The 17,570-nt window shown below is 31.4% G+C and overlaps 1 protein-coding gene across 2 annotated transcripts in view; it reads left to right on the forward strand.

The window, feature by feature from the left end:
• The first annotated feature begins 628 nt into the window (after positions 1–628).
• The window catches only part of LOC148608973 (prolyl 3-hydroxylase 1-like), a 45,244-nt gene continuing 28,302 nt past the window's right edge, over positions 629–17,570 (forward strand). For both annotated transcript variants that reach the window (XM_088541628.1, XM_088541629.1), the window contains exons 1-3: positions 629–1,156; positions 8,199–8,351; positions 9,505–9,676. In XM_088541628.1, the coding sequence (XP_088397754.1) occupies positions 659–1,156; positions 8,199–8,351; positions 9,505–9,676 (823 nt within the window). In that variant the 5' untranslated portion in view covers positions 629–658. The remainder of the gene's footprint in view (positions 1,157–8,198; positions 8,352–9,504; positions 9,677–17,570) is intronic.

The raw sequence follows: 17,570 nt of genomic DNA on the forward strand, positions 1-17,570 counted from the left end.
TGACTTTTCATTCAGAATTGTCAACTTTCCTTTCATCTGTGGCAACATCCCTTCGGCTCCTGCGTATGGAGTGTTCATATCACAACTCATACGTTACGCCAGAGCTTGCCGAAACTACGCAGACTTTTTGTATCGCGCTAGAACTCTAACAAATAGGCTTCTGGAACAGGGTTATGTTGCTACAAGATTGTGAAGTCATCACTACAGAAGTTTTATGGTCGTCATCATGAACTCGTGGATCGTTATGGTGTATCCATCAGCACCATGAAAACTGAGTTATTCAACGGGTCATAGTTTTCCTTTGCTCGTTTGTCTACACCGGACTTGACTTTTTGTGAGCAACTCGGCGGGTGTTTCTAGAAAAGCAGAGGACGCTTACCCTACCGGTGCACCTGGTCCATGCTCCCAGTTTTTAGTGGAGTCCGAGTTGCTCATTTACTTTTGTTACTTTGTATGTATGATTTTAGTTACTTTATGTTCTTTGTTGTGTATGTCTGTTTTCCATGTCGGGTCTTTGTCCCTGGAATACATTCTTTTGATTACCGCTATAACCTTGGTTCCCTTGATTACTCTTTACTTTGAGAAAGTCCCCGTTAAAAAACCCAGCTGTCTTTCGGAACATTACGGGTATCTTCCTTATGTGGTGTCAAATTTCAAGATGGATGATGCAGACGTCAAATTTGTACATCAAAGTTTAAAAAGATGTGATCTTTGCACACATAAAGTTATTTTAGTGCTATTTCTTTATTTTGTAGGGACACAAAGCTTAAGTGCAGACGTTTCAGTAACTTATGATCACCTGTACACATCAGGTTTAAATGCGTATGTAGACGGGAAATGGTTCCAATGTGCTGCTTTCCTGGAGAAAGCAATACAAGAGCGTAAATTTCATAAACAGACTTTGAATGATTGTCGACTTGAATGTCGCAAAAACTTAACTTTACGTGAAGCTCCTATTCCACTTAAGATAGAAGAGTCTGTAGACTTGTATCGGTTAGAATTATTTGAAGGAATACTGAAAGAATCCCATTGCTTGAAAAAGTGTAGAAAAGAGAGACTTGGATCACACCGAGCTGATAATAGAGTGTTAGAGGAAGTAGAGGAGGATTTTAAAAGTCTCAAACCTTATTCCTATCTCCAGTTTTGTTACTATCAGGTGAATTACTTTATAATCCCTTCATTTAAACTTTCCAGTTCAACCAAGAGCCGAAGAGGATTTACCTCCTATTTCAAAAAGCCTTCTTCTGCCCCAGTTTGACTTTTTACTCAATTAGGCCAAATAAAATTATATCTCTGTTTCTTGTTACATGTTAGAAAAAAAATGGGTCGGTAGGTCGGGATTTTATATGATTTCATCTACTTATTTTTTCCCAAATTTCATAGAAAACAACTTCAAAAACACCTTTTTTGAAAAACTGGACATCAGTGGAACAGTGGAAATACACATATAACCATGTTTTTCCTGAACTCTTTAAAAACACATCATATTCACTTCTTTAAATAAGTAAATAAAAATAGAAAAGATTTGAAAACAATATATAAGGAAATATAAGTTATTTTGCTGATACGTAATCTTGACTTATATACATTTGTATTTTTATTTGTTTGATTTAAGGAAATGTTGAATTTTTCTGTAAGAACAACCACTTTTTGTTACTTTTTGGACATGACTTTTTTCATTTGTATATTTGGGAACCTTATGGGAAATTAAGAAAGTACATGTGGTGACCGTAGACTTAACACCGCTTTGTCATGCTTGCTGAAAATGCAATACTTTGCACCCATTGTAATATAATCACAAACAAATAAGAAAAAAATACACAGTAATACAATGCCTGCTTACATATTCTGACAGTTATAACAGGTATAGAGATAGTGATATTCTGGGATATGACCTTCCAATCAAGCCAATCTATGAATGCACCATTATTGCATGTTTATTACATGTACCATAAGTTGTTCACACATGTATGAATGGACTTTGAAAGTATATTATCATTGGTTTCAATATTCCATAGCTTTACATGTCATGTTTCTTTTTTAATTGATTTCCTTTCTATGCCCTATTTTGTATAAAGGACATTGTATTTTACTTTTTTATTAGGAGTCATCAGTCAGGTTACTCAGTCACAAACAAGTTCCTTTGAGATTTTAATAATAAATATAAATCACATACTTCAGTGAGGATTGCCAGGCTTTTCAGGAAGTAACATGTGATTGATTCATGAAACTGGCCTAAGACTGCTTGAAGCGAGATTAAAAAAAAACCCGTTCCCTTGAATTTTAATTACAGGCTGACTCCAAAGTAAATAACAGGAAAAAGAAATTATTATTTTTCCCTCTTTTACAAATACAAAAATCTTTTGATCAGAAACGTGAAAGAAAAATCCAAAATCTGATCTTTGTTTATGCTAAAATTTACTAAACACAGAAGTGCTAAATTCTGAGCCTAAATATCACTATTCAGAATTATTCCTTTGTAAAGAGCTTTTAATATGACCTAAAAAAAATTGTGGTTTGCTTTTGTCGTCATTGTTCATAGTCACTTTATGTCTGGATTGATTTTTGGGGTTGTGACTTGAACCACACAAGAAATAAGGACCAAAATGAGGCCAGAAAACAAGCATTTCCACGCTGCCTGGACAATAACTTTATTAATTATGATTGAATTTCTTTGAAATTATACTACAAGGTGTCAAATCTTGGGAAAAATTCACTGCCATGGTTTTGTTAATCTCAGGATTTGCCACTGGTTTTCATAATCCAATTTTTAAGATTTACAGGAATCACTTTGTCTGTCCATGTATCTTGTAGCTTATTGACCTTGACTAAACTATTCATTGGGTATAATGAAAAGATAATAACATAAATGTTTTGTCCCATTTAGCTTAACTAAAATAAACTTTCTGTATTCTTAGACATGTTTAATTTTCCGCTGTATTTAAAGTATGGATATAGGTCAAATTAGGGAAATGCATAATTGCAAATTTTTATAGCTCTTTGAAGCCTTTCATTTTGTGTCAAACACTTTTGCTGTATCAACCATTTAATCACAATCCAAAACCTGAGTATACCAATGTTGAATATCGAGTCAATACTTTCCCAACCTGTTCCAACAACTGTAGTCTAATCAAGCTGTGCCCTATGGAGCATTTTTTAGGTTTTAAATGAATAGAAATTGTAACTTTGGAAACAAGTTTCTATTACATGTACATATATTACTAGAGCATGTATTATGGCTTTTAAATGTTGTAATTGATTACCATTTGAGTCACTTAAATGTATTGTCTTACTACAAATTATGAGAAATCAATGTATTTTATTTTATCCAACTTGGAAGTAAAGTGTAACAAAAAAAAAAGAAACAAAGCCAGCTATTGATTTTACATATTTACTTAAGCTTTTTGAACCTTTTCATCTCTAAACAAATAACCCAGATAGTACAGCTATGAATGATCAAAATCTATTACCTTCAAATGACTGGTAAAATGCAGAGCAGTTCACCAACAAATAAAGTTACAGTGCTGTAGTGAATTATGCTCCTTAAAAAACAAGAAGCCTTGAATTCTATCAGCTCTATTTACAGAAAAAAAACCATTTCAAAACTTAAGTTCATTCAGTTTAATAATATAATTGTTCACAAAGTTTTTATATTAGGCTACAAAGTTGTTTGGTCAGGCCTGTGTTTATCACTAGTGCACAGAAGAACACCAAAATGTAACAAGTGCATGAATTCAATCTCTGACTGTTCTCAACATTGGTGCTTTGATATTCCAAAATGTCAATGACATCAAATAAAGTTTATATCACAAGAGGAAAGTATTTTTTTTTTGGTTATTTTCTGTTGGTAGCATTTTAATGACGACATACCATGTTTTATGCTGAGTAATATATTTTTTTTTAACTTTAATATACAGAGTTGTGCCATGTGTATGGCTGTCATGTCATTCACACATCAATTTCTTGCTGAAGTGACAGCTTAAACTCATAACATGCATGTAGAATGGGAGTTGGGGTAGTCCTTTAGTGTGCTCACAGTTTTTTCTACTTTTAAATGTCTCAATATCTTCAAGGCTATTTGAGTTGTTTTATATTTCAACATCAGAAATGTGTAATGTGTAGAAAAATTCTTAATCCAATAATGATATTATTCTGGTAAAGAAAATCTGCAATATTACCTTGAAAACTGTTTTTATTTGTTTTATCAACCTTATGAAATCTGACAAAAGTGTTGCCTAAGAGATTTCCTAAGAAATAAAAAAGCTTATGTTCTTAAGGGTTTTACATGAATTGGGATGTATTTCAGAGTTGGCATAAAATAATATTAGATCAAGCATTTTTGCTATTTTTATTTCTGGCAAACAAATGTTTTAGATTAAGGTTATTATGTCTGTATGTAGGTCCAGACATTTTTTTTTATGGTGGGATCCATTTGGGTAAAAAAATGACAACAACTTGCTGTTTACCAAGGACTTTGTTAATTTTTTATTTTATATTTTTGAAAATTGAAACTTTCCTCACACTTTTCTCAGCAACTACTCATACATGTCATAGTGTCTTGAAATTTTAACTCATTCTTTCTGTAGATATGCCACATGGTGGGATCCATTTTTGGAAAAAATTGACAACTTCCAGTTTACAGAGGATTTGGTTTTTCTACCTTACATGTTTTTGTGATTAAAAGCGGGGCTATCAGTAGTGAGCCATTATTCACATATTTCTTTTTTTCTCTTATCCCTATATCAGCTGACTTTTGATATACCCAATGGAAATGATGTCATTGAGCGTGGGGCACTAATTATGATTATACATGTACATGAACAAAAATCACAGTACATCTATAATTGTGAATGCCATATTCAGTGGATTACGAATATACATTCATAATCTAAAACTTTACAGACAAGTATTAAGAGCTACCCATTACACATGCATTCATACTGAACCCCTCAAAAATTCTTCAGCAATAAGGCAAATATGATTGAAGCAATGTAAATTTGATGAAAGCAACCAACAGAAAACAGGTAATATTACCAGAACCCGTAAACATGGATTAGGTAAATTGGTATGGTAAACATCCACAGAACCACCTGATGAGTTGCTCATATTCAAAAGTCTTGACAAATTTGAACTGATTTGACTGCATTTTTTCTGTTGTTTATCTTCAGAAACTTAAATATGTTGATATTTGTTTCATTTGCATTCCCCCACACCTTTTTCATTTGACTATGGTTGTCACGTCATTTTATATTTACTCTGTGTAACTTTGCACGTTTTTCTTGACTGAAAACTTTTTGCCATTTATGCAACACTTGGCAAATTCTATGTTTATTCAATAACATATTACCCTTGCTTGGTAATGCACTTTCAATAAGCCATTTGTTTTATCCAAAAATCATTAACTGTAAACACTTAAGTGTGGCAGAACTTCTATAAACAATGTGATAAAAAGGATTACTGTGCATAGCTTTACTGTGCTAACTTACTGCTGCCATTAATAATCCTTAGCATGCTCAAAATCTTGAGTAGAATTTCTAAAAAAAATTACCCTTTGAAAAAATTTGGCAGGCCATATTTATACTTTTTTTTATGTTGCCCGATTAATCCTGAAGTACTGGGGTATTATGAATCTTGAAATTAACTTACAAAAATAACCTGCCCATGATAGGAAAATATATTTTCTGTGATTCTTAAATTGTTGCATAAAACAGGAGGTTAATACAAGGTATATGGTTCTTAATTCCCTGTATATAGTTTTCTTTTATTTTTGATTTTGTGAAATCTAAATGTTTTATTTGAAAATAATATAACTTGATTTTGGTAAATAGAAGTTGTTACTTGTCCTGTTTCAGTTACAACCATGAGACTTGCAAAATATTTCTTGATTGGTAAATTTAAAATCAGCAATGTCCGAATAAGTAAGAAAATTCTACTAAGAATGCAGGGTGAACAATAATTTTACAGTAAACTTGCATTAGAATTTATTGAATTATATCAATGTGGTTGTATAAGTTTTTAGAATATAGGTTAAAAGTGCAAGTATTTAAGGTGAAATGTCAGTTATAAGTATATTTTTGAAGAGATTTACCTGTTTGCGTAGGTAATTAGATATTTATGGAGGATTACTCTTGCCTATTAGGAATAATACCTCCGTAATGCCCATAAATTATATAAGTCTGGGTTTTCATCATATATTGTAAATGAAACACCATTTGGTAGACTTTGAACATGTGTTAGGATTTAAGTAATTGAAAGAGAGTTGCAATATCTTTTATTTGGAATTCGTAATAGCTTATTTGTTGTATTGGTTATGTATAAGGTGTAACTAATGAAGTTCAATCCTATCATTGTGAAAAGGATCTTTCTTGAATGAATTTGTATGCACATAATAAAAGAAAACACGATTATTTGGAATATCATATGATTTATCTATCAAAAGTGTAAATAGGAAGGAAGTAGTTTTCTAAAGGAAAGATTTCTTTAAAGAAAATGGGTCGCATTTCAGCTTGTTATAGAAATACACTAATGTGTTTTGAGATTTTAACATTTTTGATGATGATAATTTGTGTCAGTGTCAACTCAAAAAGTGAATATGCTCAACTTTCCTTTGACAACTTATACAAAACAGGTCTTGATGCCCATAAACACAGAAAATGGTTGCATTGTGTACTGTTTATAAAGAAAGCTATTCAGGGCAAAAAAGACTTCAGAAATAGTTTAGTTGATTGTAAAAAGCAATGCCGCAATACCACCATCAATTTCAGAAGTTTTTTGTTGCTTAATGAATCAAGCAGTTCCTATACACTGGATTATAATCATGTGGAGAAAATAGTAAAAGAATCAGAATGTCTGAAAAAATGCAAATATGACAAGTTGGAGGATCGTAACATTGTGTATATTGTTAAATCTGAAATTCAAAAAGCTTTTGACACTTTTCTGCCTTATTCCATTTTAGAAAAATGTTATGCAAAGGTAATATTATTCATTAATAACGCAGTAGACTACATGTGCCTGTAGACGAGGCTTTTAATATATTTTCCCCTTTTCTTTATAAAATATGTAGAAGAACACTGCTTGCCTTTTACCACTTCTCCCCTCTAAGACATATCTTTATTGGTTGAGTCTCAGGCTGGTATGAACTTTCCATGTAAAGTTCATAACTGATAAGTAAAAAAGGTTTAAGGCTAGTGTTGTGTTAGTTTTAGGTGATGGTGGTTGAGGATATATATTCATTTACACTTGGAATTGTACAAAATCAATTTTAATTTTTGGTTTAGAAATTTGACAATTTACAATATCTTGATTTTTTTCAATAGGTTTGGCTACATTTATTATTGAAAACATTGTTTTTATTTCACTGAGTATAATATGACTTTATATTCTACTCTTGTGACTCTTACTTCTGGTGATATTGAGAATTTACAGTATTGCTATTATGGGATAGCAGTGTGTGAAATCTCTACTAGCCAACTAGCCAAAGGAAAGTAAAAATTCCACAAGGTTAGTGCTAATTTATGAATTTTCACCTAGGTGACTAGTGCTAATTTCTTAATTGGTGGATGATAGTTTTATCCTATAACATTTCTGTCAACCTGACTTCTTATGTTCAATGTTTTTAGTGTTGTACTGAAACAATTGTGGCTAGTGAAATTTCATTTTGGCATGTTGAAATGAAAAGTTACTTGCCAATTTGATGAGAAGAATTAAAAAAAAAGATTTCACACACAGGATGGCTCTCTTTTTGGGATAGGAAAATAAGTCCAAAGTAAAAAAAAGTACTGTTCATGAATTCAAGATATGAACACTCATGGCAAGGATGGCATGCATGTAAATGAATCTGTGCTGTGTTCATGATTTGTTCAATTGTACACCCTCCATTTACTTTTCCTGTATTTAGTCAATGTTCAATTATACAACTCCATTTAAATGTCCTGTAAATAGTTAATTTTATATAATATTGTTAAATGATAATACTGTAAATTAAGATAATATTGTGTACCTTAATTATTGGGATTTTGTCATTTTCATCAAAAATGAAATTTGAGCTTTTGGGATGTGGAAAAAAAATACTGCATTAGTCAAGTCAAAGATATTCCATTATGCTAATTTCAGCTATTGCAATTATTTTACACACAAACAAAAAATTTTAAAAAAATCAGTTTGAACAGTAATTACATGATTTATTATCATTGTTACAGTTAGAAAGATATACAGAAGCAGCCTGTGCAGCCTATACATTCTTCTTGAGGAACCCTAAGGATGAAGATACTATTAGAAACATACAGACATACAGACAGCAGTATCAAGTTCAAGACAAGGACTTTAAAGATTTAGAGAAGTTGACATATCAAGTAAATACTGTTACCAGGTCTTTTTACCATGTATTGATGTTAAGTAGTTTTAATTGTTGTTACAAAATATACATTCAGTTAATCAAAACTTTTGCCGGCAGTCCAGAAATTGTCATGTGTATTGACTTTGTAGAGTCTGTTTTGTTACCCTTTTTGCTAAAATGTAATGCTGTTTCATATTAGCTCCCCAGGCCAAAGGTCATGTAAGCTATTGCCATCACTTGGTGTCTGTCATCGTCGTTAACAATTTTTCAAAACTCTTCTCCCCAGACACTAATTGACCCATTAGAACCAAACTTGGTATGAATGTTTCTTGGGATATCCTGCATTGAGCTGATTTGGGAATTTTTGACCCGTTTAAAAACATGTCTGCTGTTTCTAAAAATAGAACAAAGGGATCAGACAAAAGTTTTTTTGCACATATCTCTAAAACCATTAGGTTTAGACAAACTCAGTCGCTGAAATGATCCTTATTATAATGCCTTCAAAAGTCTTCAGGGATCAAAGTTGTCAGGCAACTCCTTGTAAGAATTATTGCCTTTTTTACAGTTTCGGCCAATATCTTGATAGATAGAAAGAAACTTTCAATTGCTGAAATAATCCTTATGATAAGTCCTACAAAAGTCTTCATGAGTCAAAATTGTTGGATAACTCCTTGTTAAATTTTTTGCCCTTGAAAGACAAACTTTAACTAGGTGAGCAATTCAGGCTCCTGGGAGCCTCTTGTTTGGATTATCAAATTAAGTTTAAAAACATAGACCTATTTTTCTTAATTATGAACCAACAAAAATATCTGAATTTTAAAGAAATTGCCTAGTGGATAGGAGTTGACATTTAAACATTTTGTATGTGCATCTTGTCACCTGATTGTCTCCCAGTATTGATTTGATGTAGGAATTTTTCTTTAAAAAAATAAGCTGTATCCAACATATTTTCATAGATTGAACATTTTTGCATATTTTTTAATCTTTTGGGAAAGGTATTTTTTCTTCTAAATCTAAAATGGAAGAATGACACAAAAGAATAGTGTTCTTATCGTGAAAAACTATCTTAAGGTTTGATATATTCTAGTTTCAGTTGACGAAAAATAATATAATTTTCATAAGAGTTGTTTTCCCATATTAGTTTTATTAATTTTCTTGTATATTTAAAGATTTACCGAATAAAAGGTGAATTAGCTTATGATAATGATGACTGGCCATCAGTTATAGAATGGGTAGAATTAGCCTTAACAGAATTTTACAAGGAAGAAGAGAGGTGCCGAGTAGACTGTGAAGGCCATTTTGATCATCAGGCATATCCAGATTTTATTCATGCAGTTGCAGGTTTGTCTGTAATTACTATTTTGTAGTGCCTTGTCTTGGCATTTCTTTTGAGAAACCTTATTTCTTTTGGTGATCAGAAAAAGAAGAGTTTTAATAAAAAAAAAAATGTGTCCAATAAAATTACTGGAATATATTTTACATTTTTTTTTTTTTTTTTTTATTATTATGATTGAACATTTTTGAAAATTACAATAAAGTATTGTATAAATATAAAGATTAAATCTTGCATATTTCATGGAAATTGGGAATTTTTGGTCTGTTCTGGGTAAGAAACTAAGGGACCAATCATTTTGCACCAATTTCATATTTTTAGAGGTACAATTTGTGCCACAGACATTTCTCAACTTTTTTAATTACATCTGAATGTGAAACTTAACTGTGCCAGTCTACCGTTACGTACATTTTAATTTAGTACCAGTCCATATTAAATTTAGACACATCCTAGAGGTGATTCATAGTGTAGAAAAACCCACCGAACAAGCAATGCTTTTTTGGTCTGTATATACTATATTTTTAAAACTCTTGCAAAGTGCCAATATCATATACAGTCTGAATAATTTTTATCAAGTTCAAACTGGTTTAGAGTTCCGCTAGTTAAAGCTGCTGGTTCAATGTTAGGATTAAGGAAGAGGGAAGTCATATTAACTTCCAATGTTCAACGTTTAACATATTACATTTTCATACTATCCTATTTCCTTTCATTTTTATTTTTCATATAACTGGCTCATTGAATACTTCATTTATGGTGTGAATGAGTTGACATATGTAAAAAAAGAAGTGGCACAAACTTAACACTGGCACAAATAAGTTGTGGTGCAAAATTGGCGTAAATGGTTATCTCCCAAATTTTATGGGAAATGCACATATTTAATTATATTACATTTTACTTAAGAGGTTTTAATACTTGCCTTTACTCAATGAACTCTTACAATGATTGTTGCAGGAAAAAATAAGATTAAAATATTGTTTTGTTTTTTTTTTGTTTTTATTCCTGGTTGATATAGTTTATATCATGTAATTGTATTTTGTTTAGATTTATAGTTCATAATTTAATTTCAAAAGTAACAAGCTTTCTGATTGGTTGAAATATTTTGTCCATCATCTCATGGACCAAATTTTGTATTGTCATATTTTTTTTTATGACATACTCATTAAATTTGATGCTAATATTAAATTATAATGACTATTATATTTTTGGTCTATTTGAATAAACCACAATGCCTGTGGTGCACACTTGAAAATAACCTGCTACTCAGGTTATTTGGTGTGCATCACATGATTAAAAGTATTTGTTTATAGATCGAAAAAAATATAACAGTCATTTCTTAAATGTCAGTTACTCTAAAATTAACCATTATGTATGTAACATATTTTCCTTTCCATGACATTGGTCAAACAAATATTATATAAGAAAGTTCTCTCCCTTGACTGAGATCAAAGGTTTATCATTTGGTTAATACTGATTTACTGATAGAAAAATTCTATATTAAAGACTGCTGATATTCCAGTTTGATTAATATCCCTCTTAGATCTTTCATCCTATTTCAATTTGTTGTTTTCTTTCTAAACACCCTTCAGTTTGATGTTGTATTTTATCCAATTTTTATTAATATTTTTTCACTTTTATCCATTTTGACATGTATTTTCTCTTTTTTATCTTATTGGATTTTACTCCCTTTTCTTGTACTAGGTAATTTTTAAAATTTTTATTAATGCACAATTAAATAGGTATGTGCACATAACAGTGCATTGGCACGAAGTGTACTGATAAGCCACATGGTGGTTATATTTCTTTTTCAATACTGTTAAAAAATTAAGCCTTGGCTTTAAAAGGCAATAAACTTGGTTATATTCAAGAAACATAATATGTAAGATACGGAGTGTCTATCTTGTGGATTTCATTAAAAGATAACTATAATCATTTATTTTCATGGGGATAAAATTTCGTGGTTTTGTCTTTGAAACTGATTTCATGGGGACAATTTTTTGTATATTCTAGATTAATTTTTTTTTTAATAGGAATGCTCTTTTCATTCATGCTCTTTAATTTGCCTTATTTGCCTGTATAAATTGCATGATTCCCACTCTCTCTTAGAAAGGCAGATAGGAGAATCTTATATTTTTATATGTTCTTATATGCTGGTACCAGATTTTTGATAGCCATCTATTGATTAAAATTATATGATGTTGGTTCATTTCAACAAGTCAGCTATTTACTTTTCCTTATGTTTCCTCTTCTGTACAAATCAGTGGATGGATTGATTTCAAATTCGGCAGTGGCTTCATTTAAGATGGGGCATATGTTGTAAGCCATTTTGGGTGCTGTCAGATATCAACTTCCTGTTTCATGGGACTTTGCAATTATTCACTATATGAAATGATTGAGAAAATTTTTCTTCACAAAAATCTCGGCCCCCTATGGATGAATTGATTTTAGATTTAGCAGTGACTTTATGTAGATAGAGCATATGTTGTATTTGATTTGGGTTGTACTACAACATCAACATTCTGTATGACTGGGGATATGCCTAGCACAACAGTACATGTTGAATCTTAATCTTAACTACCTGCATATGTTGATGATATTGTTGGTTCATGTATCAGTATCATTTGAATGTCATCCTTCTTCTTGGGATGAGCATTTCTATAGAAATTTTCTCTTTTATTTTTGATGTTGCCTCCGTGTTGAGTTTTTTTATGGCTGTTATCATTGAAGATGTTGTCTCAAGATTCAGTTAGACGCATCTAAGATGATAAAGTGAAGTTTTAAAAATTCTTAAAAGAATATAAGGATAAATAAATTTCTATACTCTAAAATAGGAGAACACACCTTGAGCCTAGAATTGGTTCTACTACTCCATTTGTTTTGTAAATTGTTTGATAATTCTAATCTCAGTAGTAAAAGGATTTAGTATACTGGTACATGTGTTGTTTTCTCTGCACCGTTATTATGTGTAGGCAAGCAAAATCTAATGCATTAAATTTAGTTAGAGTCAGTCTGTGGAAAAAATTGTTTCTTCAGCCATTTAATAAATCTATAGTTGTGATTTGTTACACATAACACCAGTAAATATCAATTTTATGTGATGCAATATATTAAGTTGATTGTAATGTGTGGGGGGGTAAAAATGAACAATATTTTTGTCACGTTTACTGTTGTTACAATTCTATTTCTGTCCTTTCATATTTTATTATAAGCAGTGTTCTAGGATATTTCTAAATTTTAGGTTTCCACTGGAAAACCTAGAATGTAGATTATGTTTTCAACACTTGAAAATTTCTTTCCAAACTGAACAAATCCTTTAGAAATATCAAATTTTCTATTTGCCAAAGTGGGGCATAATAATTAACATCTTTTCCACATCTTAATACACTTGCCTTGGGTGATGGGAAAATGGAATCCTGGAATACTGATTAGTATCAAAAGACGGTTGTTGTATAGAAATTTCATAAAGCTTTGCATTTTATCACTACTACCTAATAAGGTCTTATTGGAGAAAGTATTTATCCAAACTGTCAAACTAAGACTGACTTTCTTGTGTCCAATTCCAGCAAATAAAATTGTTACAAGATAGCATAACAAAGATCAAATAATATCAGGCATCAAATTTCATTATTGTTATTATTTTTTTACTTCCACTGGTAAGTGAAGTGACAATATTACAATAGTTTGATCAAAATAATATGAGGGTACTTTCTGTATGACAAGTGTGTACTGTATCTGATACTGTTTGTATACAAATGTTTTGAATGAGTTTTAAAAGATAAATTAGAGTGTATTTTTCCAACATTTATGGAAAAATGTATTTCTGCACACTTATCTCAGCAATTACAATATGCAACCACATGATATTTTGTATGCAACTTTTCTGAGGGATCCCATACGACCCTAAATAAATCCAGAAATGTCCCTTGTTTTCTTTCTGTTAATCACTTAGTGTATTTTGAAAACATTTTTGGTAATTAAATAATTTTTCAGCACTTTTTTAGCTCAACTGGCCATAAAAATAATCAACCCAATTTTTTTACCTAAAGAGGGCCTTGGGTCTCCTGGAGCCCCTTTGATCTGCGTATGAAAATTTAAGAGTAACATGGAGTGAGCAGTGTGCCAGGCAACAACCTTACCTAAGAGTGAAAAACAATCCAAGGCAACATGTCTAATTAGTGCAGTATACTTGATGGATATTTTTAGATCTGCAAAACTTCATGTTTATAAGATTGAAACGAAGGGAATATTTTTAGCATAAACTTGTGGAACTTTTGTAATATTCCAAATAAATGAAATACGGTAACAATTTAGTTTTTGGTAATTTGGTTTACTCGTTGTATTTTTTTCTGTCTTAGGGCAGGGACTGATCTTACTTCAGATGGAACTGTTTTACAGTTAAAAATTTTATGTAATTCTAGAAATTTTTCCTTTTTAGCTCACCTGGCTGTAGGCCAAGTGAGCTATTGCCATCACTTGGCGTCGGTCATCGTCCGTAGTTGTCGTTAACAATTTTTCAAAACTCTTCTCCTCTGAAACTACTAGACCAATTCGAACCAAAATTGGAATGAATGTTCCTTGGGGTATCCTGCATAGAACTGATGTGGGGGTTTTTGATTTGTCGAAAAAGATGGCCGCCATTACTAAAAATAGAATGTAAGGGTCAGACAGTAGTTTTTCACATATATCTCCAAAACCGTTAGGTTTAGCCAAATTCTGACATGGGGTTAAAAGTGTTCAGCATGATGAGATCTATCTGCGATCAAATTTTCATTATAATCTATTAAGCCATGTTGGAGTTATTACCCTTTTTCAACGTTTTTGCTATTTTTAATGTTATTTCTTTCAAAACTCTTCTTCTCCGACACCACTTGAACAATTGGAACCAAACTTACTTTGAAGGTTTCTTGGGGTATTATGCATGGAACTGATGTGGGGATTTTTGATTCGTCGAAAAACATGGCCGTTGTTACTAAAAATAGAACGTAGGGGTCAGACAGAAGTTTTTGGCATATATCTCCTAAAGCGTTAGGTTTAACCAAAATCTGATGTGGTAAAATTATTCAGCATGAAGAGATCTATCCGTGGTCAAATTTTGGTGAAAATTTGTTGACCCAAGTTGGAGTTATTGCCCTTTTTTGGACGTTTTTTCTCTTTAAGATGTTATTACTTTAAAAAATCATCTCAGAAACTGCTCTACAGAGTTCAATGAAAGTTGACATTTTTGTTTTATAGGATAGCCTTAAAGAAATGACAGATTTTCAATTGCTGAATAAACATGGCTGCCATTTCTAAAAATAGAACAATGGAGTCAGACAGCAGATTTTTACATACATCTCCAAATCTATTAGGTTTAGCCAATAGCTTTCAATTGCTGAAATGATCTATATTATAAGGCTTATAACTGTGTCCAATGAATCAAATTGAGTTAAAATTGTCTGACAACTCCTTGTTAGAATTATTGCCTTTAAAAGGCAAATAGTTAACCAGGTGAGCGATTCAGGTGCCTGGGAGCCGCTTCTTTAAGAGTACATATACTTTTGCTACATGACTAAGTAATAGGTAAAAGTCCTTTAGTGTGTACCAACCATTAATGGAAGGTGATTCAGGACATACACATCAGTATACTGTTGTTTTTCTGTCCTTTTCACCTTCCTGCATTATTCCCAGATGTCAACTGCATTTTAAAAGTACATCTGTCACAAAAGTACATAGAGTAATCTCCCCTTATGCAAAACAGTTATTTTTTCTTTGTTACAGAAGAAATCTTCTTTTTCGCCATTAAGAGTTTATTCAGAATTGTATTGAAACAAAAACTGATCTTGTTAAGTTCTAAGTGATTGGAACTATTTTTGAATGCATACAGTATTTGTACGATTACTCTAAATAACTTCTATTGTACTGCTTTCACTCCCTTTAATATTGCAGTTGCACTGATATTTAATGTGTTTAAAACTCTCAGACAGATGATAGTAAAAAAAAATATACCTTCCAATTCACGGGAGGTATATAGTTATGGTGTCTGTTCACAGTTGGCAGTGCAGGTATCCTTTAGCAGTTTTTTTAATGTTTTTTTTTAATTGCCAAGTACATATATTTGATAATAAAGAAGAATCTTTGATTGAAGTTTGAACATTTTAAAATATATAGTTCAAATGTAATTCCTTATATATCATTCAATACCTCTTTTATAACCAGTAAATATATGTTTCTTGCAATTAATCAGATCAATAATATTCTATTATTTCTGCAAAAAAAATTAAGATCTGGTCTTCCTACCAGTTCAAGATTTGAGGGACTCCCTTTTAGCTTGAAAGATATTAAATAATAATTTGCATTTAGTGAATTTATTATACCCCATGCAAAGACGTGAAGGGTATAATATTTTTGACCCGTTCATCTGCCCATCTTCAGTTTTCTGAACTTTTTTTCTAAACACTTTGTAGATATTGACATGATTTTTGGTATATAATAAGTTACGGGTCAAGTTAAATTTTGTTCCACTCCGATGATTTTAACTGAAAATACAGGCATTGAACTTAGCAAAATTTACAGAAAAAAGCATTTTCCTGACTTTTTTTCTAAACGCTTGCAGATATCGACATGATTATGGTATATAAATTCGCCATAATAAGTTACAGGTCAAGATTAATTTTCGTTTTTCTCTGATGATTTTTATCGAAATTACGGGCCTTGAACTTAACAAAATTCACAGAAATAACAGTTTTCCAGACTTTTTTTCTAAACGCTTGCAGATATTGACATGATTCTTAGTTTTTAAATTCACCATGATAAGTTACAGGACAAGGTCGTAGTTGGTACTGCTCCAGTGATTTTTACCAAAATTATGGGCCTTGAACTTAGCTAAATTCACAGAAATAACCATTTTTCTGACTTTTTTTTTCTAAACGCTTGCAGATTATGACATGATTTTTGGTATATAAATTCACCATAATAAGTTACAGTTCAAGTGTACATTTTGTTTCGCTACAATGATGTTTACTTTGGATTACTAAAACTTAAAGAAATCACAGTCTGGAGTTTGAAACTACCATTCTTAGTAACAGAAGTTAGTTAGAAGATAAAGGATAAAGCCTAAAAAACACTCTTATTCCTTTTTTTTATCGGGGTCCTTCTACATGTATTTCTCTTACGAAAAAAATTGCTTAGTATCCAACATGGGGACGTGTGTGGTATATGAGCGCTCTCACTAAGGTTCTTGCAGTTATGTGACTAGAAGCATAAAGTGTGTTAAGCATGTTCATTTTAACACACTTATAAGTCAAATTCTCCATCCTATCATTATTTTTTTACCAGGTAGTAAAGAGCAGTGATTTTAACCAAGTAATATTTGCAATAATTCAAATTAATAGAAGTGTCTAGTTTTTGAACATCTTGTGTTGAGGAAATTATTTTCTTAAGCTGATATTGGTTTTATTTAAGTATAATTGTTATGTATGATGAGTACTCTGTTAATATAGTTTTTGAATTTAAATGCACATTAACTTTTGGAAAGATTTTAAGTTGGGGAAGAGGTGAAATGGAACAAAATTTGCAAATGTGTGTAAAGTTGGATCAGTAGCATGGATTGACTTTCAGTTTATACGCATCAGAAAAAAAGACAGTTCCTAAAAATATTCAAAATGCAAATGTATTATCCCACTGTTATTTAACATCAAGTAATCTTTGAAATTTTGTTCATGCTACAATTTTCACATGAATCAAAAACCTCCAGTGCTATTAGCACTTTAATTATATATTGAAAAATAATAAGGGCTCCACCAACTATCTGAGGGAGCCCTATTTGAATTTGCTTTTCCCTCTGTCACAAAAATGTGTCCTCTCTGTAATATTAATACATTTAGGTGTTCTGTGACTTAACTAGTCTTGTTTTTTCACTACTACTAG

This window comes from Perna viridis, chromosome 8 (genome assembly GCF_037379345.1).
Source record: "Perna viridis isolate PV_CMFRI_1.1 ecotype Kerala chromosome 8, ASM3737934v1, whole genome shotgun sequence".
In the NCBI taxonomy this organism is placed as follows: Eukaryota; Metazoa; Mollusca; class Bivalvia; order Mytilida; family Mytilidae; genus Perna; species Perna viridis.